The 24427-nt window shown below is 37.7% G+C and overlaps 1 protein-coding gene across 1 annotated transcript; it reads left to right on the top strand.

The window, feature by feature from the left end:
- Positions 1-1436: 1436 nt before the first annotated feature.
- On the top strand, positions 1437-18344 carry LOC124151707. The gene is made up of 5 exons (XM_046524297.2): positions 1437-1770; positions 4601-4628; positions 7315-7515; positions 7870-7979; positions 18157-18344. Exons 1-5 carry the CDS (start codon positions 1570-1572, stop codon positions 18283-18285), a joined length of 669 nt encoding a protein of 222 aa, XP_046380253.2. The 5' UTR covers positions 1437-1569; the 3' UTR covers positions 18286-18344.
- The last annotated feature ends 6083 nt before the right edge of the window (positions 18345-24427 follow it).

Raw genomic sequence — 24427 nt, 5'->3', positions numbered from 1 at the left:
CTAGGTGACACTATGCGTGTAAGTTGGTGATGCTAAACGTGTAGCTAGGTGACACTTTGCATGTCAGTTGGTGACACAAACCATATAGCTAAGTGATGAATGTAAGTTGGTGATGCTAAACGTGTAACTAGATGACACTATGCGTGTAAGTTGGTGACACTAAACATGTATCTAGACGACACTATGCGTGTAAGTTGGTGACTCAAACCATATAGCTAAGTGATGAATGTAAGTTGGTGATGCTAAACGTGTAACTAGATGACACTATGCGTGTAAGTTGGTGACACTAAACATGTAACTAGATGACACTATGCATGTAAGTTGGTGACACTAAACATGTAACTAGATGACACTATGCATGTAAGTTGGTGATGCTAAACGCGTAACTGGATGACACTATGCATGATAGTTGGTGATGCTAAACGTGTTGCTAGGTGACACTTTGCATGTAAGTTGGTGACACAAACCATATAGCTAAGTGATGTATGTAAGTTGGTGATGCTAAACGTGTAACTAGATGACGCTATGCGTGTAAGTTGGTGACACTAAACATGTAGCTAGATGACACTATGCATGTAAGTTGGTAACACTCAACATGTAGCTCGGTGACACTATGCATGTTAGTTCGTGATGCTAAACGTGTAACTAGATGACACTTTGCGTGTAAGTTGGTGACACTAAACATGTAGCTAGACGACACTATGCGTGTAAGTTGGTGACTCAAACCATATAGCTAAGTGATGAATGTAAGTCGGTGATGCTAAACGTGTAGCTAGATGACACTTTGCATGAAAGTTGGTGATGCTAAACGTGTAACTGGATGACACTCTGCGTGTAAGTTGGTGACACTAAATATATAGCTAGATGGCACTATGCATGGAACTTGATGACACCAACTATGTAGCTATGTGACACTATGCATGTACGTTGGTGACACAAAACAGTAGCTAGAAAACACTATGCATGTAATTTGGTGACACAAAACAGTAGCTAGAAAACACTATGCATGTACGTTGGTGACACAAAACAGTAGCTAGAAAACACTATGCATGTAATTTGGTGACACAAAACAGTAGCTAGAAAACACTATGCATGTAAGTCGGTGACACAAAACAATAGCTAGATGACACTATGTATATAAGTTGGTGACACTGGGCATGTAGCTAAATGAAATATATAGATGTAAGTTGGTGACACTTAAGAGGCGACATTTAACATGCAAATGTAATACGTTTGATCAAATGACATTATTCCGCTTGTTACCTCTTCCAGTCAGAACATATTTAGAAATTATTATCAACATAATTAACTGACAAGTACTTTATCTATAATCAATACATCCGGGAGAAAGACAAAATTGGATGATTGCTGACATCTGGCATTAAACCCGCATTGTATACAAATACTTATATAACGAGCGTCTCTTCCGGTCGTAAATGTGGAGACCTTTAAACGTGAGCGTGAAATCAGTTCGAAATAATTTCCTGATATATTATTGGCGGGCTCAGTGGCTTTTGATCAGATTGATTTCTGTTCCCAGTATCCGTGGCCAAACGAAATCATAAGATTATGAAGTGCACTGTATTTGTAACTGCTCTGTTTGTTGTGTACGTTGTTACCATTGGTGTTGACGGTGCAAAGGATGACCACGTGTACCTGATGGAGGTGAAGCTACCGACGCTGGAAGAGAGGGGTGAAGATATCGAAATCTACCACATTAATCAGTTTCTCGGGAGCAGCTCTGGCGTCAACGACATCTACCGTTTCAAGGTACATCTATATATGTTGCTTTTCGTTTCAATTCGTTTTGTACCAGCGTTGCATCACGGCAGAGATCTTGTATTCTATCTTCTGTGATATTACTCTAACTACAGTCAGCAGTATGAAATTACTTGTCCCCCAACTAGAGTTAGCAGTATTAACATAAAAGCATGTTAACTATAGTAAGCATTTTAACTTACCAGCACACTGACTTAAGTTATCAGTTTTAAATTACTAGCACACTAACTAGAGTAAGCAATACCAAGGTACTGGCACGTTAGCTATTCTTAAGTGCATTAGCTTTCGAACGCATTTACTTTAGTTAGCAGTATTAACTCACTAATCCACTGACTATAGTTAGCAGTATTTACTAACACGCACGTTGCCTCTATTCAGCACACTTACGATAATTAGTGTTCACTGAGCAGTAGACTAGGTTTTTGGCGCTATTCACTTTCTGGCATTTTTATCATATATACTGTAATCAAAGAGTAGCATTGTTAAAGCAGCATTCACTCTCTTATAGCGTTCAGTGACGAAATGTACCAGTTTACAAAATACGCTGTTTACATAAACTTTATTGATAAACTTAGTCAACAGACAGTGTTCATTCATAAGCACACTAACTATTTTGGCATCATTAATTTAGCAGCACATCAACTATTTTCAAAGTCCTCGCCTTTTAGTTTTCGGTAAATAAGCATAATGTTCTCACCAGAATGTTTACTATTTTAGAAGAATTCAATTACAATCGAGCATGCTCTTTCTACCAAGATTCAAAGAGCGTCTTACAACAATATATGTTGCAACATTTAAGGCCTCAGTAATAGTTTGCAACAGGTTTTATGGCAGACAGTGGAGGTTGTTTCCAATTTTAACGCAAATTGTGACAAAAATGATGTCCGATGCAATTCCCTATTTTGACTTGTGTCAAATCTTCACGTGTTTGTTTGTTATCAGGTGAACAACGTACTCACTTTTATTTGCATGTGTTTGTGATGATACGCGCTCACACCTTTTTGCAAACACCTTGACTAATCACTATTCGATAGTGATTCATGAACACCTGCATGTGATGACATTGTCAGAATCGTACAATCGGTTCTTCATATTTCTCATGAATATGGAAAGTGTTTTGTCACTTTTATTCACATGTATTCTCAGCGTTTTTGCAGCATTGTCTTACTGACAATCTGTTTTTAGAGGCTTGAAGTCTAACTCTTTGGGAAGTTACTAGAATTAATGTGTAGCATTTGAACTATCAATAAATTTCTTTTGCGTTAATGTATTGCTTATCTTTCCCTTATCAATTACAAATTATCAAAAAACAGCGCTATCACTATACCCCGCTATGGGGTTCATTAAAATTTCATATAGTAGTGAATATAAACAACAAAATAGAACCTATAAAGCATTAAGAAGAGATAGGCACTTGTGACGCTTTATTTCATCAGTATAAATGATTAAATGTGAAATAATACACACTTCTCTGACAATTATCTCTGACTTGATAACTATCTCCTAGTATTAAGCTAACTTCAGTAGTCTCTGAGAAAAAAATTCCCCATTGCAGACACTATGCACGAAGTAACATAACATGGGTCAAGGGCCGTTACTCTGCAAAAACAATTGATGTGGCCGATTTTCGAACTCAGTCTTGACAAGTATCTCTTACAAAAGCATGCAAATTTCACACAGTATGCATTAAGTTGAAAACAAGTATCAGGGACCATAACACTGTGAAAAATGAATTTACGACACCAAGTTTCGAACTCATTTGAGATTGGATGTGAGATTATGACCAGTAATACCAGTGTGTAAAATTTCATCTCTCTGACTTAATAGTTTTTGAGAAAATTGGTCTTCCTTGATTAGCGGACGGACGGAAGGAAGGAAGGACGGCAGGACGGACGTACGGACACAATGAAGGATGAACACCGTTCTTACAACCCCTGCCCCACTTCGTGGCTGGGGATAATAAATTCGAAATTATTCGCCTCTGAACCAGTCATCTCATTCCATTATCATCTGGTTCATCATGTGTTAAAATCTCAGAATTGCCCTGATAGTATTTCTTGGTTCGTAAAACCATATCACTGTTTGCTGATTTGAATAAAAGTTATATATGTCTACGAGCTTCGTCACGTCGGCAATTAAACTAACAGTGTTTAGATCCGTGTTTAACCCGTCTCATGTATTAATGCATTCGGGGGCACGGGGGGCCCAGTCGTCTAAGGCGCCGCGATTCGCTGTGCAGATTTGCGTCCCTTGGGCACGCCAGAAACATATGATTGTGGGTTCGAATCTAGGTTCGCCCCGATTATGTTTCTAGGTTTGTCAGCACAATGCCCTTGCTCGTGGGTTTCACCGAAGTGGTAAACGTCTGAGACCTGCATCACTTCGGGCTTTCCTCCCACATTAAGCTGACTCGCCGTGATATGACTAGAATACTGTTAAAAGCCATGTTAAACACACCTCAACTCAACTCAACTCAATTAATGCATTCATTATTTGTGTAGGAAGCTATCTTGTCGTGAACGCCATCTATTGATATATTAATTACAGTCGATTGTTAGTGTGGTTATTTAAACCGAAACGGAAAAGTAAATGTTGGGGCAAAATGTAGAAATGTCATATGTAGTTAATATCGGCGGCGTTCGTCGTGGTTGTGAGCATTATAACTTAGAAATTTTCACTTTCATGTGTTTGTAAAATATTGTCATCCGTCCACGATATCCGATACAATTCCCAATTTTGAAATGTAGTATATGTTCCCTTGTTCCGGAAAATCTACACCTATTTCAATTGATAATCTAGAGTTTCTTTTATTTTTTTCCAGATTATAGGGGAACCCAGAGCAATAGCGAGTAAGTATATTTTGCAAAATTATCGCCAACAGCATAAATCGACACAACACGAAAAAATACATTTCTCGTATTTGATTGATTATATAATATATAATCATAATTTCACATGACATTCTATCATGAGACCAAAGAATGCTTGATTCTGAATCCCATTAATTTATCAAACCCACTAATTATCTGCTGTTTGGATTGCTCTAATCGTGGCATATACATGTACCTGTAATATTCCATTTTAACTCCAAACGGTTTATCCTTATTATTTTGATTTTTGTAAGGCATTTGAAATTGCCGTTTTACATCTTCTTTCAACAAAGAGAAACATTGAGAATTCACATGTTCTGGTTTTAGTTATGTCGGTAGAGCAGGACATGCTTACCCTTTTCGCGAACACCTTGTGTCCTCACTGCGCAATGAGCTTCACAGTGAACTGTTCTCATAATTTTCCCGCTCTTTATCCTGTTTCGGCCAATGGAATCAGTGTCGGCGGAAAATTGAAGGTGATTTTTGTCTGGCGTTGACGTTTTATGTATTTTTTACATTATCAATTTTACGTTATTAATATAATATATATCTTGCTTTTTGAAATTCAATATGTCAACATTCGTTGGCGATTTACATTTACTTTACACACACGCACACGCACACGCACACGCACACACGAACATTTATATTTATGTATTTATATAACCATATTGAAGATGTTTATGTAAATAATAACGTAGGTAACTAAGACCAAAGAGGATTTGCTGAGCCTTGCTTCTGTTGACATACATTGTGTTTTATATCAAAAGACAATAGGCTTAGAAGCTTTAAAATACGCTGCGATGTAAATGAACATTAAGTTTTTACTCGCGTATGAGATCATCTTAAGATGAATAAGGCTTAGCACAGGGCCATATTTTTTTCTCTTTTTTTGATTAAACATTTGTCACATAAACTGCTTGAGCGTAGATTTCTTGTAATTATGGAAAGTGTTCTGTCGGATTTATGTATTTATTATGTCTTACACTCAGAACAATGTATATATTATTTAAATACATACATCGACCAACAGATGACATTCTAGATCCGCCTTATACCTCTACAACGTTCTATAGTTAGATTAAAAACATTGAATTGGGAACGTAATATAAGGGCATATTTGTCATACATGTAACACTGGAATAACATTAAACTTTTAATATGATATCAATGTAGATGGAAATATGTGGCGAAGTGAAGCCGACGTCAAGACATAGACTCTAGCTGTTTAGTCTGTGCCATCAGTCTCGCCATTTGAAAGTCCGTTTCTGTCTTCGAAAGTGTTCATGAATAAAACGATTGCACGAACGAATCACTCGACCAGAAATCAAACTTCTGTAAATATGTTATAATACCTGTTTTATAGCTAAAATGGATGGAATTATCATTAAACTGCCCGCATGTTATCAGAAATAAGCGGGACACTGTAACTTGAATAATGCCCTCATATTGCTTAACAACGGGCCATTTTCACGCCGGTTGTTAGGTGACGTCATAACAAATAGTAATAACCCAAGTATGACGTCATCTGGTTTGGTCTGTGACGTTTCAATATGTGTAAAAGAGGGTCGGTGACATTCATTGTGTGTTGATTGCAGTAAGTGTTTCAAAACCGACATTGTTGTTATTTTTTATTTAAGGATTGATTTTTTTCGGTTCATTGAGGTATGAATCGAAAAACCGATGTGCAAACTTTTGTAAGAATCCGCTAGGCGGATTCATAAAATTTACACATCGGTTTTTCGATTCATACCTCAGTGAACCAGAAAGAAATACACAGTCAATGCTTATAATTAAATTCGAAAACGAAAACATATAATAGTTTAACCAAAAACAGTTGTTGATATAAAAGCAGACAAAAATGACGAGATTGATAAACATTCCCGGTGTATGAATACATACTGTGGCGTGACATGAATCAGGTGATAGCACACAATGTCATGTGTTAAGCACGATTATCTGTTGATTCTTACTTTTTCAGTATTTCGGGAGGTACAATAGAATATATTTGGTGATTAAACTTAATTTTCATCTTCTAAACGTTTAGGACAAGGTGTACATACACGTTATTCCAAGATTCATCCAGCAATCATAATTATGTTGCTTGTGCACCGGGACACGGGTGGTGTATATTCGTATCAGTGTGATATGGCTGTACTGATTGTTGTGGAAAGCTATAGCCAGTGATTGCCAAATGGCAGCATATAATTGAGGCGCCCGTAAAATATAGAGAGCCGAGAGCACCGGAATTATTTAGCTTGAGTGTTACCTTAAGAATTGATCGTTCGAGAAGTTTCGTCATGTGACAGTTTCTGGAAGGGTGGCTGTATCTAGAAGAATTAGGGTCAAACATTGTTGAACGTCGTCCCAAATTCGACAACAGTTTGACCCTCACTCAGTGGTGGTTCATAACTCAACGAACTTCTGCAAAAGTGAAAGTCAAACACATTCAACAATTCCCCAAAATCTGCATATCCTTATTATGTTAATCGGGTATTGGTTTGGTTTGTTAAGCGAAAGCCAAGTGTTAGAAACATTATTTGTAGAAACATGAGAACGTAAGTATCAATTAAAACAAAATGTGTCTCATTAAAACCTGTGTAGTATTCACTTTTATTATATATGGTGTACCATTAACATTCCATTCACTCTCTTTTCATGGCAGTTCTTAAGGTTCAAAACGCCTGTTCATGGAACAGATTGACAACCACTTTTGTTCAAATGGGGGAGGATTTCTATGTAACTTCCCTTTATGAGGGTGAGAGTTTGGCGGATGATCTTGGCGTCAACGAAACCTTAATAGGTGAAGGACCAAGTGGCTTTCCAGATTCTAACCTATACTTCATTGATGTCACATTTGCGCCTGGTAAGTAGTTGCCTATGGGTTTTCTGTAGTTGTTTGTCAACATGATGTCTACGGAAATGCACACTAAAATGATGAATTTAACTAAATCCATGTATTTACTGTTTCGTATTTTTTTATATTTTAAGACATGTATATATTGACAAACCAAACTCCTTTATATATTCTCAGCAGGGCTTTTGATAATTTAACTTATTTCATTTTGTGACTGTATTTCATAAAAACAAAGCTAGTTATAGTTCGATATGTTATATGTTGGCTATAGCGTCCTTCTTAAACATACAAAAATACTAAAATATTGCGAAATCGAAATTGATAACCTATTCAGGGTCACCTATAGAAATGTTTTTCTTACAGGGAAAACTACTCCAACCGTTTTACACAGTGTAACTGAAAAGATCTTGAACCTAAGAGCAGAGGATACAAGATTAGCTTTCTACAAAATCCTTGGACAAGTTCCAGCGCGGGTGAGTCAAAAGGAAGGTGCAATGCACCCCTGAAACTTGCAATCTGTTTTAATCTCTGGATGCTCAGTTGACATTCTATTCCTTGCACTGAAACCACCATTCGAAAGGTCATGCGGAACGAGGTCCATCTTGTACCACGGAATTCTGCATAATAGTAGCACATTGAATTTGCCTATCTCATTGTGTAACAATAATTGCACTATAAGCAATTCCGAAAAGATATTGATGTCTGTGTTAAATGTTGTCACGAGTTTGTTTTGCTTCCAAAAAGGGCCTTTAAGCTACGTTAAATCGTACATTTATAAACTACACAGTGCAAGGAAATGTTTAAAGGTGCATATTAATGAGTAAACCGGTGACGTCATGTAAACACCACCCCCACCTCCCAACCTAAAAAAACATAATATGTGTTACGGCTCCAATCGTTATCCTGCGGTGTACGGTATATCTGCAGTTTAAGAATAGCATTTATCACGATATATACGGCAATCGGTGATTTCAACATTGTTTTCTTTGTTGTGTTCGTCTTGCCTTCATCTGGAATCTGGATGACAACGATCGTGTAAAAGACCCTGGTAATGGTCAAAAATATTTTCATGTGAGAAAGAATTTATTTTGTCTTTTCCGTGACATGTTTTCATTGCCCAATGTGTTTTTGCAAAGTCACAATTGTCCGAAAGCTCCTCATGCTGAAGTTACTCGATCCGTGAAACTTGGCGGTACGTCCCGGTGACCCAGATTCCCTGTTGATAGGCATTTGCATAAGGCCATCCATATTTTTGTAACTGTTTCTCCCCTCAAGCCTCAACTAACCAGAGAGCGAAAAAAAGATATATTACTTATAAAAAAAATGTCTTTCAATAATTGTGTAAGTTATTTTATGACATTTAAAAAAAAAGTTTGAACACTTGGTATTAGAATTTAGTCTATGAATTAATTTATGATATAGATCGTTTCGCTTTGCTTCGGAAACGATTTTTTTTATAAACAACTGAAGAGAGATAAAGTTGACCTGGTTCTTTTATGACGGTGCAATGGTAGACCTAGCAGTATTTCTTTTATTAGATCGGTGCGCAATTTTCCACAGCGGCAGCAAATTTGAGACACGAAAACTCTATAATATTTCACGTCGGAATTGGGATAAAAATATTAAAATACGAACAGCCTCACATACTTCCAAACGATGTTCAGATAAGTATTTGTTCACATTGATTCTGTCATGGATTTCAACATTATTTTCATCAAGCTTATTCAGGTCGCTGGCTACACAGATCATCCTCTCTTGTAAATTACTTCAGCATGAACTCATGTTTTGTCTCGAAGCTCAAAGCAACAATGTTTTTTCTCAGATGCATTTTGTCTCCAGCCATGATGAGTATCTGTCATTATGTCAATGCCTCGACAATCTTCCTCGTCAGTTGAAATCAACAATGTAATACACAAGGCCTCATCCTCCGATTCCTTCCAAAATACCCACCACGTGATCAGGGTTACGACCTTTGGATGAACTAATAAATAAATTTGCATTTTTAGAAAAGAAATGTTATCGCGAATATTACCATTAAAAAATATCCTGTACATGGTACTTTTTGATTGCACAGCGGATTTCTCTTATTACTTCCTAAAACTATTTGTTTTCCCCCATTCTGACCACGCGATCTCCAAGCAACCTTCAGTCTTCAATATGAACAACAAAACATTTTCATGAGAAGCTTAAGTTGACGGAGAGTTGTTCGCGATGGTCAGGGAGTTTTTGGTAATTTAGATTAAGACATTGGTGACTTTATCGTGGAGAAAGTTCCAATTCACGTTGATGACATTCCGACCGTCAACTCGCCTCTCTTCCCGCCCTTGTAAGTGCAACAGAAAGTTTGACAAATTCAGTGCCGATTCTTGGGATTAGTGAATCAGTGTCACAGCAAGATTTCATTGGAGAACCAGATGAAGCCGAATTTGTATGTTCACACTTCAAAAAATACATGGGACAAGTGTGGATCTAATAATCAAACTAAGTTTTGTGTGTGAAATTTCTGTGAAAGGAAAGGAAATCCATAGTTAAAGTTGTCTTGGCATATGTGTATTGGAGTTTTGATTTATCGTAAGTACAATGTTACCTAGATAGGCCTAATGTAGGTCAAAACATCAGGTATATTTCGTTACTTATATATTAGTTGCTTATGTGCATTGTTGTGTTGATAGATGTGACATATTCATATAATGTAATCAAGCCAAGAAAGATTGGCGCAACTTCTGGTGCTTCAAATTAGGCCCCTTCCTAGACACTAGTTGAAACATCTGTGTAATAATTAAAGTTTTATAAATATAATCTGATTATTGTGTAGTATAGATCTGACTGTTGAATCCAAATGTCCCAAACTAAACAAATATCTATATATATTTGTGGATTGAACTAAAAAAAATTGTCGTCAAATTCGTAATATTGTGTATAGGGACTGTCACATAAACCGAAACTGTTGTTCTGCCGTAAAAATATACAAACAATTCACTTTGACCACAAATGCATTGAATGTGTCACATGTATACATGATGTGCTTTGCTATTTTTGTGCGACCGTAAATAAGCTCTGCCCACTATGATTGATGCAGAAGCCAAACACGATCGATTCTATTTTTTATGATAAAACTACAGAAAGGTTATTGACTTATATCTAGATATGCAGCCATTTGTGGTATCCAGGGTTTGTCATTCAAGTTGATACGAAGTTTGACGGTCAATGGTGATCTTGTTTGCGTTTCAAAACGCTTCTCCCGACACGCGGTTGTGTTTACATGATCAGTCATTGTTCGAAACTGAAACACCGCCACCTTGCCGGCTATTTATAGTCAGGGTTTGGCTTTAAGAGGCTGCTCTTTGATCTTTCATAATCATATTTTAAAAAGCAATATTTTTTGTCTATTCTTTACAGTCTGATCAAATCTCAAACAGTTATATATTCATAAAATGCTCAATGTTAGAACAACATTCAAGCATTCAAACATTCAAAAAGTCACTTGATTACAACTGTATCGTAGCTATTGTGGTGGACAGAAATTTTAATCAGAAATTGATACACATTGTGTAATATAATGAAAATGCGTAGAAGAGACACAGAGAACTGAGGCATATATAACGTAAACAATCTGGGATCATACAGATTTTGACGTTATTCACCTGAATTGACTGTGCCTAATGACGTCAATGATGCCTTAGAAATGTCCTTCAGAAAACTTTTATTGCACTGAAAATAGTGTGTTGAAGAAAAATGGATAATGTTTATCCGGAATTCATGGTGTTGGATAAACCGCCGACTCAACAAAAATGGCCTTTACCTCGTGAGCAGTATTCCACCTAACGCAGAGGCAGCAATTCCATTTAGTAACATAAATCGTTGTCGTCTTCCCATCACTGTCCGTAAAATATTAATGCTACAGTATACTTTTAAGCCACTTGATAAAAAATGAGACATGAAATATATGAAATTTGTCAGAATATTATAGTAATTTGATATCTATAGTCTATATATATAGTATATAACTGTTGATATAACATTACTAGAATTATTTATACTCTAAAGAAAGTAGGAGATCATGACGTATAAATGTCAGACCCAGAACATTGCACGTCGACAGTGCAATTCTTCCATGGACGTCATCGCTTTATGCCTGGAAAAATGCCGATGCGACGTTAAATTTTAACTGACTCACTTACTCACTCCATGCACGTGAGTTTGGGGGTCATTCTTGATTTTGGCAATTCAGTGAAAGGTCTGTTTGTTTTAATCTCTGGCTACAAATTGTCAATAACCACCAATGACTAAAGGGATTGTGTAAATCCTGTGGGAGACCATGCAGGTACTCGAGGTACTGGAAGCCCAAGGACTAAACTTTCGCTGCTGGTGATCTATATAGCCCGATTTTATTATGTATGGTTGTAAATAGTCATATTTTATGTTTGCATGCTAGTTTCAAGCACAAATATACAGTATACTCCAGTTGTTTTACAGTCCATTGTCGATTTTTTTTATCCACAAGTGGGGTTGGGGATATAGGAACGGTGGAACGCTTCTCAAAAGGGATAAATTTTCTCAAAAACTATTTAAGTAGACAAATGAATTTTACCCACAATTTTTACTGTTCATGGTCTTGTTCAGGGGTTACTGGTCATGGTCTTGTTAAGGGGTAAAAATGCATCCCCAAAACTTGCAACAAAATAACCATGTAAATAATGATTACCATTGCAATAATGATTCAATAAAAGGGATGGTGCCAGGCTGTCTGAAAGTGGAAGAGAAAACCAGAGGGAGTCGATAGACCCCTGTTATTGGTGTGGTTGTTTTGAGACTGTCGGTGCCATACAAATTGATTAGCAGGGATAGGATACTTTCAGCATGAGAAACCAAACAGTGTGATGCAGGAAATCAATAAAGGAATGGCAAATCAGCCAGTAGTTCTCGGGCTTTTTCGGATTACGACAAATATGAGTTCATGATATGATACAATTTTTTAATGAATCATATTGATGTATTAAGACATGTGACAAAGACAGACCCGGCTCGAACACGTCAAGCAGATACATTCAACACAAGCAAAGTAGTGTGGGCTTTGCAGTTGACTGAAGCACATCACCAACTCTCTGTTTTCCTTGTTTATAAGTTGTATTTTGAGTGATGGACTGAATCTTAGTATATTTATGCGAGTATGAAACCTTGATATGTTGTTATCCTTGTGTGTGGCGGCCAATAGATGAAATTTTGTTATTGTAAAGATTGTGTGATTTGACATTAAACGTATGTAGTACGACTTCCAGTGATTATATTTATGAGGTTTGGTGGGGCATTAGTTTTACTGGACTCTAATTACTTTATGATGGTTGGGTCTCTTTGTCTCAGCTCGGTAGCCACGACGCTGAGAGAGAGCAGCATTTATTTAATGAGAGTAGGTTATATCGTGGAGGACACATTTGAGGGAGAGGTTCTACTAATTGCCCTACCGCAGGAAAAGACCTGTAGACGTGAGCGAGTGGTAGTGTATAAGATGGTCGTTGCATAATGGCCGCAAGGAGAGGTAAACATTGAGCTTTGACTGCCTCGGTAAAAAGTAGTGATGTCTTCACAGGTCTGTTGAATAAACTCCAAGCACCACTGTCAATATATCTCGACTCCATCTTTGATACACCATTGTGGCATTTACAATATATATTACATTAATACTTTACAATCATGTGTTTTCTAGTAATTGTCAATTGAGTTGAGCTTACAAGCAATAATTGTAATTGGTAACATGAGAGAAGAAGAAGTTTGCCATTACAGACATGCACAGACATCGTCTGAATATGACTATGTACGTAAATGTTACTACAGTCTACCCATCTACACAAACCATTCAAAAATGGGCTTAAGCTCATGGAGTCAGAGGCTAATGATATAATACCATCATGAATAATTCATGAGGTCGTCATTTTAGCGAGAAGGACACCCTGAAAAACACCAAATGTTGAGCAATAAACACTCACATAGTCGAGTAAGAGATATGCAAATAAAATATCTACCTGTATGCTGGAACCCATTGACAAAACACTCTAGAGAATGTAATTCTCACAATTTGTGATATGAAAATCTACATTTGATTTTTAGAATATCACAAATTCGATTGTTTTATACATTCTAAAATACACTTTTTGATATATATTTTTTACGCATACCTAAAAATCGATTTTGCTATGTCAATAAATATAACATAATATCATAAAATCAAATTTGTGATATAAATTCATTCTTTTGAATCAATAAGTGAATTCCTGATATCGTATATAGTGTTACTTTTGAGTTGAATTAAGTAACGCGATTGAAGCTCGGTTATAGTGTTCATTGATGGTCGGTTTCTGCACCAATATTCCTTTCATCTTATGAAAAAAATGTTAAAAAATGTAAGCTTATAATTATTTATTAACTGTAACCAAGGTAATACTACCAAACTGACCTGCGTTTTTTCATCTCTCGATCGTAATCATAGGTAACTTCTGTCTATTTTTAAGTGTATATGCTTATACTAGAACATCTTACTGATTACGGAATGACACATCATCTTAACGCATTTTCAAGTGTGTGCTGTGCATGAATGATTCTCTACCACAGACAATCGTACCCAGATCATTGCTGTATAAAAGTTCACTACTTGTTGTCAGACGTGCCATTCAAACAAATATGTCAGGTGTAACGGTTATCACAATCTCACCGTTTATCGAGGAGTCTGGCCATAGTTGAGAGTTATGGGCAGAGATATTAAGCTCTTTTTTCATACAGACGCAAACGCTTGCCACTTCATAATCTATTCTCTAGGTCTTAGTACTATTGTATTGACAAACAAGTTAGATGACAGGCATGAATATTGACCAGTGTATGTGTGTAGTATTACTAGATGCTCGAGCAGGTGTAACATTAGATTGGCCTCTCCGCCAATGGGGGTCCCTGGTGACAAAAAAACCTTTTTGGTTATGACAAGTGACACGCTCTCACACAAGCTACACATTCACAGAGAGGTGCAAGGGTTGTCTGTCATGTTTTAATTACAAACTGGCCTGTATTGAATATGAAGAGACTGATCACTTTAAGAATATACATGTATGATCGAGATTGTTTGTCTGGAGGATAGAATGATTGAGGCAACTCAGTAATATATGTTGCATGTTGCAATAACAATGATATCCCTGGTAGGGGATTCATATAACTGTGTGTCAGGCTTGTTAATGCTTGATTTCTTTTCCTGGAGAAAGTGTTTCTTATACAAGTGCAATACAACATTTCAGAATTAAACTATATCAATATTTATACATAAAGACCTGCGTGTGAAGATAAATGTAAATACGTTTGCCAGTGTGACAGATGTCAACACATTTGCACTCGGTAACATTTAGATACATTCAAACGATAGTAGCATATCGCACGTCAAATTTAAAGCACTACAAAACAATATAATTCGAATAATCGATGGTACAGAATGGCATTTAGAAAACATGGTTAACTCGTTAACAGATAAATATATGTCGATTTCCATTTCAATTCAGTTTCTTTACCAATACTGTAGTATTTCAAACGTGTATTATTTCCAAAGAACAATTCCCTCAAAATTCATATAGCTGAAACCCCCTATCAACATGAACTTGTTCACCATGTGCATCAAGTTGTGTAGCCACGACATCTCTACACATTCAACCGCCTGTTTCATTTCGAAACAGGTGTAGTTGGTTGTTTTTGCGCGTTGGCTCTTTGTCAGGGTTTAATTATTTATATCAAAGAAATACCCGCGTTCTTTCTTTATGAACATAAACGTCGGTACGATCCCACGCAATGTTTAAAATTTCATTATGGTTTTGAAATGAACAAACAAATATCTTTTTTTAATTCAATGCCTTTGTCATCTCGAATGTAATAGGCGAAGTGTCTGTGTGGAGAGGTGTCAATTCCCCACTTCCATCAATATATTTATGAATTAACATTAATTTATTGTATGGGTTGCATACACATCTCACAAAGTGTATGTTAAACATTTCGTTTTGAAAGATAGAATGCAAATGGTTTGCTAACTGCTTCTAAAAGTTAGTGGAGGATGTTGGAAATGACTGAACATGACGAAAGCATCAAACTAGTGATTGATATGACAGATCTTGCAGGCGCGTTACCGTGTGATCATGTTAACGTTATTCTTAACAGTTTCAAAGAACTGAAAAACTAGGAACTGAAGTGAATTCGAACGTGAGAGAAGAAATTAGTTGTCAATGTTTTTTGTTTTTTTAAAAACCCTCCCCGTTTAATAAACAACAGTTGTTACTTTAGTACTTGTCTGGAGGAATCCCATTTCCAAAACCTCCTCTAACTATGTTACAGTATATAATGTAAAAATAGAAACAAAAAATGAACGTGCAACAAAGCATTATCTATGGACTTATTAAACAGCTTTTTGTTGATATAAATGTGTTGAATTATTTAAAACATTTATTTCTTTTGTTACTGACACTTCAATGCAAAAGCCTCCACAGAAACTAATGGGGACTACGCAGAACGTTTGTAACGTTTCAAGTTACTATATCTACCATAGTATGCTTACTCAAATAAATATAAACGAATTTGTAGTGTCTATGTAATATCGTATTCTTGGATACCGCATGTGCACAGGAAAGCTGTTGATTCAGTTTGATTCACCGTTACCGTCTATACAGTTATTTATGCATTATTATGTTGTTTAAAGAACCTAATTTCTTATGATAGTGACTGATTTCAAACCGCATGTTTTGGTGTAACCCAGCCAGTGTCCCCATCCTCGAGTATCATAAAACACTTAAATGTTTCGCCCTCATGATCTAGCATTATAACATTTCAGGGCCCAACCATCATCTTATACACAACAGATGTCTTACACATGTTTCTAGTAATATGTCCACAAACAGGACCATGTAGCCTGTATAAGGAATGTAACAGTAAGTGGATCTTCCAGTTACTTGACTTACTGACGGTAATATCAGCAAATAAGAGGACAGTTAATAACAAAAATATACGATTTTGAAACGATGACCTTTTCCCCATCCATCACAAACTCAGTCAACACTGACACCGCGGTTGACTGGACACAGTTATTTGCGCACCGATTTCATAACCCGTACCGATAGGTTGGGGTGATGGTTCACTGCGAAACGGGCGATACTGTCTTTTGCCTTATAAAACGCTGGGGAGCGGCTTTGATCTTGCCTCCAACCATGCATGTTGTAGACGTGATGTTTTTGACAAAACACTCTCAACAAGGCCGTATGGCGAAATTGATGACTTTAACATTCCCTTCATCTCGAGCAATATTTCTGCAGCTCCAGACCTTGGTGTCTACATTTCACAACATTTGAGGTACAATCGAGTTCTCTTTCTACCTACTGTTGATCAATGTCACAACATTCAGGTGTCAACATTCAAGACTTTTATGATACACATGTGGAAGACATTTCCAAATCTGATGTGATGGATCAGCGACAAAAAGTATGTCCGATGCCATTCCTCATTTGGACTGGTATCACATGTTCCCGTGTTTCTTCAGGTGAACAATTGTCTTCCCTTTGCATGTGTTTGTGCCCTCGGCGGTGCAGGATGCGCTCACCTTTTCGCGAAAACTTGGTATCAACACTATTTGTGATTCATTAACAGATCTTAATGACATTTGGAATCGTACAGTCGATTCTGCTTTTTGAAGAGATTTCTCATTTAGATCTATGCATAAAGATACAGAGTGACAAAACACTCTCCACAAGACTGTAGACAAGAGGGATGACTTCAACTTTCCAAGAGTCAACTTTCCCTTCATGTCGAGCAATGTTCCGGCAGCTCCAGCCTTGGGTGTTTTACATTTCACACCTTTTGAGATACAATGGAGAATGCTTTCTACTAAGATTTCAAAGAACGTCATACGACTCTTGCTTAGAAGTTGTTTGATCAAGGTTACAACATTCAAGGCCCCAGTAAATATTTCAGAAAGTCTTATGGTAGACATGTAGAGGACATTTCCAAATTTGAAGCATCAGTGAAAAAAATTATGTCTGATGCAATTCCCTAGTTTGACTAGTACCATAGTTGCCGCGGACAAGGTTCAGGTGAACAATTGACTTGACTTTGCACGTGTTTGTGACAGGTCTTACCTGTGTGGCAGGATACGCTCACTTTTTCGCGAAAACCTATTATCATTACTATTTGATGGTGATTCATAAACACATGCTCAGGATATAGTCGGAATTGCACAATCGACTCTGCTTTATGCAGGGATTTCTACTGGATATGGAAAGGGTTTTGTCGCTTTAGTTATGAATAACTTCCAACGTAACATCCTTGATATCCCCATTGCTGTGGCACTTACAATTTATTACTATCAGGTTTTTTCATTCAATTTACGAGACCCCTATATATAATGTATGCATGCCGATTTTATATGCAAAGCTATTGCTTTGAAAACAAGCAGGTTATATGTATGCCTCAGAATAGCATTCTCCAAGTTATCATATATTGGAGTATGTTCGTGAATGAGTCATGATTTTTATACAAGCACTTATTTCTGATCTTTATGCAAAGAAATCTTTAACATAAGGGACGTTTGATAATACAAGTGTATTCAGCTGAATTATATGGCTGGTGATTTTGTTCTTTCAGATTCTGGTTTTTGCTACCCTCCTTCCATCCAAGGCGGATTCTCTCCACACCACTTTCAACTGTACCGACGTTTGCAATATGAAACTGACAGCGATTCAGAATCTTAACACTTACATTAGTAACTGTTGAGTAAGATACCTTCCGATGTGATGAATCTTGTTTCGGTATTGAAATTTCAGACACAGCAACATGCAATATTTGTCATATTTTCCTCCTACAGTAAAACTCATTATAATTATGTTCACAGTGGAACTGTCAGTTTGGTCGCTTTCCCGGAATACCGAATCATGGGTACTTCCTAATGTCCTTTTCAAGTTCACGTTCAACTCCGCGCAGACCCGCTTTGGAATTGGTCTTTAAATACATGCTTTTCGTTAGAGACAATCTCATGAATATCAGATCTTACTTCTCGCTTCCGCAAAACAAGGATCTGAGGTCATCTCATTACATGGGTCTGTAAATAATCGAATCTGGACAAGACAATCCAGTGATTGTTATCATAAGCATCGATGTACACTATTTGGATACGATGACATGCATCATCTGAGTCAGCGAGCCAGACCACAAATCCCGGAAGTTGCCTCTTTCCTCTTGCCTCCAATATGGCAAGCAAGGATTGCTGAAGACCAATTCTAACCCAGATCTTCACAGGTTAGTAGAAAGAAAAAATAAAATAACGAAACAGCTTTTAAGAAGATACTCATTTTTTATCATAGTAAATACTTACACAAGACATTGAAAACCAAGAAAAACAACCTTAAGTTATATATATCTCACGGTACAAAACAATCAAAATGCTTACTGTACTTTATGTACCCTAATGCAATTGTTATTAATATTCATACACACAGAAACCAAGAAAGCAGAATAGAATAATGCACATAAATACATCATTTACAAGAAAACAGTTAAATCACTATTAGGGCTGGGGCAAGACCAAATTTACTACCCGGGTACCCACTCCCCTATTACCCGACCCTACCCGGGTGCCCGCTGTTGGTCTCAAGAGATAGGTACAAATGTCCAATTGGGAATAGTTTGACCGTAGCCCTGGCAAAATGTATTCAGATACTCGTATAAAACGATCTAATCATGCATATACTGAAGTTCACGGATGTTTTACCTCTATCCAAACATAGAAATTCAGAAGGAATGCGTGCAGAGTCAGAGAGAAATTATGTCACTTATAGTGTAACAGTGGAAGTTCTAGATAATTATTTGCCCTTAAACAATATATCACGTGACTAACCACGGGTCCGGGTAGTACTGTGGGTATCCGAGTCCTACTCAGGAACCACCCGACCCGAGTACCCGAGTTCCCCGTCCCCGTATAATTAATCACTATGTCATAAAAGAATTCTAGTTTTTGAAATCAGATTGGACATATTTCTTTCAGATAAGCATTTCATTTATATGGCCTGAATGTTTTCGAGAAAACTAAAGTTTTCCGACCGAAAGCAGTATTTTCAAGAATATCAAGCTTGGTCATAAGTTTGGAGCTTTGTGTGAGATACCCCTGAGATAAGCATGCAACGTTGCATGTGGGGATTGTTCATTACATTTGGCGACCCCAACCCCGCCCCTCCTCACCCACATGAATGTTTTTCACAACCTATTCCTTGTGCCATTCCTCCTTTAAGCCGTTATTTCACACAGGTCTTTATGTCCTTGTTTGTGGCTTTTGAGACCACAGCTGCGGGGTTCCTCCTAACAGCTTCTGTGAGGGCATAAATCACAAACATGTCTCTGTGCATATGAAGTCATTCGTTTGGCAAACTTTCTCAAACTGATTCATGTAATTAAAAGTTATGAACTTCACAAATGAGTCAAAACAACTTTTCGTAACATATTGGGACATAAGCATAATAATCATGAAGATGTCTTCTCAGTAATGATAGTAGTCATTGCTATATTTTACTTACTGAACTGCTTTCAGTCATAAAGGTGAAAAGGCTCTTATTTCCCTTCTCCCCATAAGTTTAGGTTAGGAGACAAAGTGTTGCCAATTGTCTCTGCCATATTTTTCTTCGTAGTTTCTGCCGTCATTTATCTCAAGTATTCACACCTGTAAATAAGTCAAATGGGTTATGGACATGCACCGCCGTTTGTGTCGCAACAGTTGGCAAGTAGGATCATGATGATGTTAATGAGACTGAGAGGAATATTGCTCGAAATAATAAATTAACGTGTGAATTAAATCTGTAAATAATAATGTTAAGGCCATACACAGATATAATATACTTTCCATAATTTAATCCTCATTGTGTCGCACACTTTCTACCTCTACATACGGCCCTAATCAGTAGCCTTGTAGCAGAAATAACTATCTGAGGAAGCTAGTTTTATTGTAAGACATCGCCATTCCACTTAAATAAACTAAAATAATCCCCACATTAACAATAAATTGAACAAACACAGTTAAGTTGTGTCACAACAAAACAAATTTCAATTATAAGAGGGGCGGTCGGGTAGCCTAGTGATTAAAGCGTTCGCTCGTCACGCCGAAGACCCGGGTTCGATTCCCGACATGGGTACAATGTGTGAAGCCCATTTCTGGTGTCTCCCGCCGTGATATTGCTGGAATATTGCTAAAAGATGCGTAAAACCAAACTCAACTCACTCACTAAATTATAAGAAAATTAATTCACGATGAATGTATATCACGGTGAACCGTGAATGCTAACATAAATATCCTTCCAAAGTTTTGCTACGAAAGTGCTTACATGTACAAACATTTGTATGCAAAGTATCCGGGGCGAGTAATTGTACACACAATTACTTTGCTAGCAGACACTGATATATAGGGCCCATAATAAACTGAAATAATTCACCCAGTGTTTTTTTTCAACTGGACTTATTTTTGCTCATCAAAACCTTGTCATTATTTTGAATTTAATCTAATATGTGAAACGTGTCTTGGAAAATATATTTGGCATCAATCACCTTTGAAACAGTGCTGTCGCTATATGGCGAAATAATCAATTTTATTATTAATTAATAAAATGCATTATTTTGGTAATCTTACATTATTCCAATTCAAGGGGCTTTCTCCCTCTGCATTTGTATTCCACGGTCAAAGGGAAGCTATTTTTCCTGGTTTACTAGTGCAAGGGAGGCTACTCTTCCTGGTTTATTAGTGCAAGGCACCTTATCAGTGTATTATTCAGGAATTGTTCTTCACATGCTCTAAACAAAGGGAAGTAACCCACGTTGCAGCTGAATTTAGTTGCTACATCCTCTTTTCATCCACACAACCACACCGGTAACACGTTTTTTAAATGGCGGAAACACTTACGTTAGAAGAAACATTTATAATTTTCGTTTTTGTGGCGTTAGTTATTATTGTGGTGAACGTCATTGCTTTACTTATCCTCATGGAAAAGTATTTTAAACAATAGACCACAGATTTATATACAGAAAAGTACAAGGATTGGGGAACACTCTTGGGCTGGGAAACGCTAAACACGGCTGCAACTTGCCACAACTACAATATAAAAGAAAACAAGCAGCAGTACATGTTCCTGATACATACAAATACTTGAAATTAGATTAACTATCAACTGAGGAAATGTTATACAGATATATACGTTTGACATGAGAAGTGATGGGTGGGATGGGAGGGAAAAAACGTGTTACCGGTGTGGTTGTGTGGATGAAAAGAGGATGTAGCAACTAAATTCAGCTGCAACATGGGTTACTTCCCTTTGTTTACAGCATGTGAAGAACAATTCCTGAATAATACACTGATAAGGTGCCTTGCACTATTAAACCAGGAAGAGTAGCTTCCCTTGCACTATTAAACCAGGAAGAGTAGGAGAACACTCCTGGGCTGGGAAACGCTAAACACGGCTGACTGTCAACCCAAAGGTGCCCGGACAGAACAGCAAACGCGGCTCCGAGAGTACAAACCATACAGAGCCAAATGATGGGACCCCCAGGGAAAAGCGCATAGGGAGTCTGCTGTAGGCTCTACAACCACCATTATACAATAGGGCCTAGAGGGTATTCCTCAAATACCCCCAAAACACCAAAATCACTACTTCCAGCCCAAAAGTGTTCCGCCGAGATTAATTAGCCCCAAATACCTTACTTTTTACTTCAGTATCTGCCATGAAGTGCTGAAAAGCCTCTTGTAAAGTGTTCACAAACAATGCTTTCCCACTTCGGAAATATGTACGCCATCATGGCGGAAAAATCCTGTTTCAGACATGGTAAGCTTGTTATAAATACAGCGGCCACCCCAATGCAACACTGCTTTGAACCCAGCTCGGTTCAGTCGACGTCGAGCCCTCTCTATCGCCTTTGGATTGACAACTCCATACCAGTATAACCGTGGTAGCACTTCTGACCAAACAAGAACTGTCCTTGGCTGCAGTTGAGTCAGGTAGTAGATGCCATCAGTAACATGCCAAACAAGGGAACCAATATTCTGGTCAACAAGATCATTTGATCCCACATGCAAGAGTATTAGACTTGGGGAAGGTATACGGCCTAATTGTGTCTGGACGACATACAAGAGTTCTGACCACTTCATGCCCTGCTTTCCAAACCAGTGAAATCGTAACCCTAGATTGTTTCCCAGTTTCAACCTCAATAATTGACGATGAGACAAATAAATGAATGAGGAGCCTATTATCCATACATCTGGAAGAAGAAGAATTATTTACAAATATCAAATTGCCTGAAGTTATTGACTGTGCATCCAAAGTTTAGAGTCTAATGAAAGTTGAGTATGCCTTAGACTTCCATCGACCCCACAACTGTATTGTCTCCGATGACACGCCCATGTTGGCGGCAGAAGTGGCTGCTCCAATGAGTGTGATTTGAACTTACATCGGTTGAGTCCCATATATCTGATGTAGTTGGAAACCATAGCTCCAAACTGGTATCTTGTTAAAGGCTGACAGTTCCCATGGCAAAAACGGAAAAAACAAACCCGCTGGACGAAGTGCAAGGTATTGCTTCATTGCTCTAAGTGGGCATATTTCACTTGCATTACCTTTGATGTGGAGCGAGCAACTGATCTGTCTTTGACGATCTCAGTTACTTCTAAAAATGTCCTCTGGACTGTGACATCTGAAATCCTAGGACATCTGAGATCGTTCCAAATGAAGATGGTCAGTGTAAACCATCTCGCCAACTCTCATGAAACCGAAAAAGGCCAGAAAAAATGCAGTTGTAAACAAAATAGCTTCATATGGAGAACGGCAAAGAGCATTAAGAGCTTGAGGCATCTTAATCAATATGGAATAGGTAATTGGAGCCCTGCCGTCCCTATGAACCTTGAGTCGTTAGGAGCCTTCCAACATCTTTCGGATGATAAAATTGCTTGTGGTATCTCGCAGTCCTGTGAGTTTATGTTGGTAGCTTATGCTGATAGGTGCTGACACTGTCATATGGGACAATGTTTCAGGGACAAAAATGCAATATATGTTCTTAGTTGTCCTGACGATGCAGGCCAAAGTTAAGGAAAGTTGAACTGCTGTCGAAAGCGTGAACATTTTTTTCCCCCTAATGTTCTCGCCCCTATAGCTAATTGTGATATTAGACGCCAAACAACACAAGGTGCTTGTACACTCTTGCTTAAACCAGACAGAGATTTGATGGATTATATGACAACTTCGGCAGTATTCATCAGTACAGATGGACAGCTGGAGTTGAGGCCCAAAGCTCAAGGCGCGAGAATTAGAACTTTTTTGATTGGACAACAGCTTTCACAACTTACATGAGTATATATGTCCAGCGAAGGATTTACATGGTACAAGGTTTAGCCAAACACATGATTACTAGCAGCGTCTAGTCATACTGGTTTGGGATGGAGAACCTATGATGAACAATATCGTCTTCGCCAGGCTCTTGACCAGTCTCTACCATGGGGAAACTTGAATGTGGAATTGTGGATGTTGTTTGTACAGACACCTTACCATCAACAGGTCAGTTTTTGTTTTTTCTGGTATAGAAAAACAACACGTCAGCACATTTCAGGGCAAATTACATCGACCGGCAAGCAACACATGTAACAACTTCAATCAGAGCAAGTGCTTTAGACAAAAGTGCAAGTGCCGACACATCTGTTCCGCAAGTGGAAGCGATGCCCATCCAGACTGCAGATGTACATCAGCCAGCACTCCTTCCCGAGTTATACAAGCTCGGTCGAACAACAGTCAAGACACAGGTGATGGAACGTATGGCCAAGCATTTTCCGGATCAGGCTCAGTTTCTCGTTAATGGTTTCAAATATGGCTTGAAGCTAGGATATGATGTTACAGTG

Source organism: Haliotis rufescens, unplaced genomic scaffold (genome assembly GCF_023055435.1).
Source record: "Haliotis rufescens isolate VD_foot unplaced genomic scaffold, xgHalRufe1.0.p SCAF_64, whole genome shotgun sequence".
NCBI classification, from domain to species: domain Eukaryota; kingdom Metazoa; phylum Mollusca; class Gastropoda; order Lepetellida; family Haliotidae; genus Haliotis; species Haliotis rufescens.
The sequence above is the reverse complement of the archived record's forward strand: the minus strand, read 5'-3'. Positions and strand labels throughout refer to the sequence as shown.

What these genes read in the sequence shown, in the direction of transcription:
- LOC124151707 (XM_046524297.2), top strand. Translation starts at nt 1,570, where the DNA reads ATGAAGTGCACTGTATTTGTAACTGCTCTGTTTGTTGTGTACGTTGTT. An exon ending in GGAACCCAGAGCAATAGCGA is followed by an intron (nt 4,629 to 7,314) that starts GTAAGTATATTT and finishes TTTTCATGGCAG; the next exon opens with TTCTTAAGGTTCAAAACGCC. An exon ending in TTGGACAAGTTCCAGCGCGG is followed by an intron (nt 7,980 to 18,156) that starts GTGAGTCAAAAG and finishes TTGTTCTTTCAG; the next exon opens with ATTCTGGTTTTTGCTACCCT.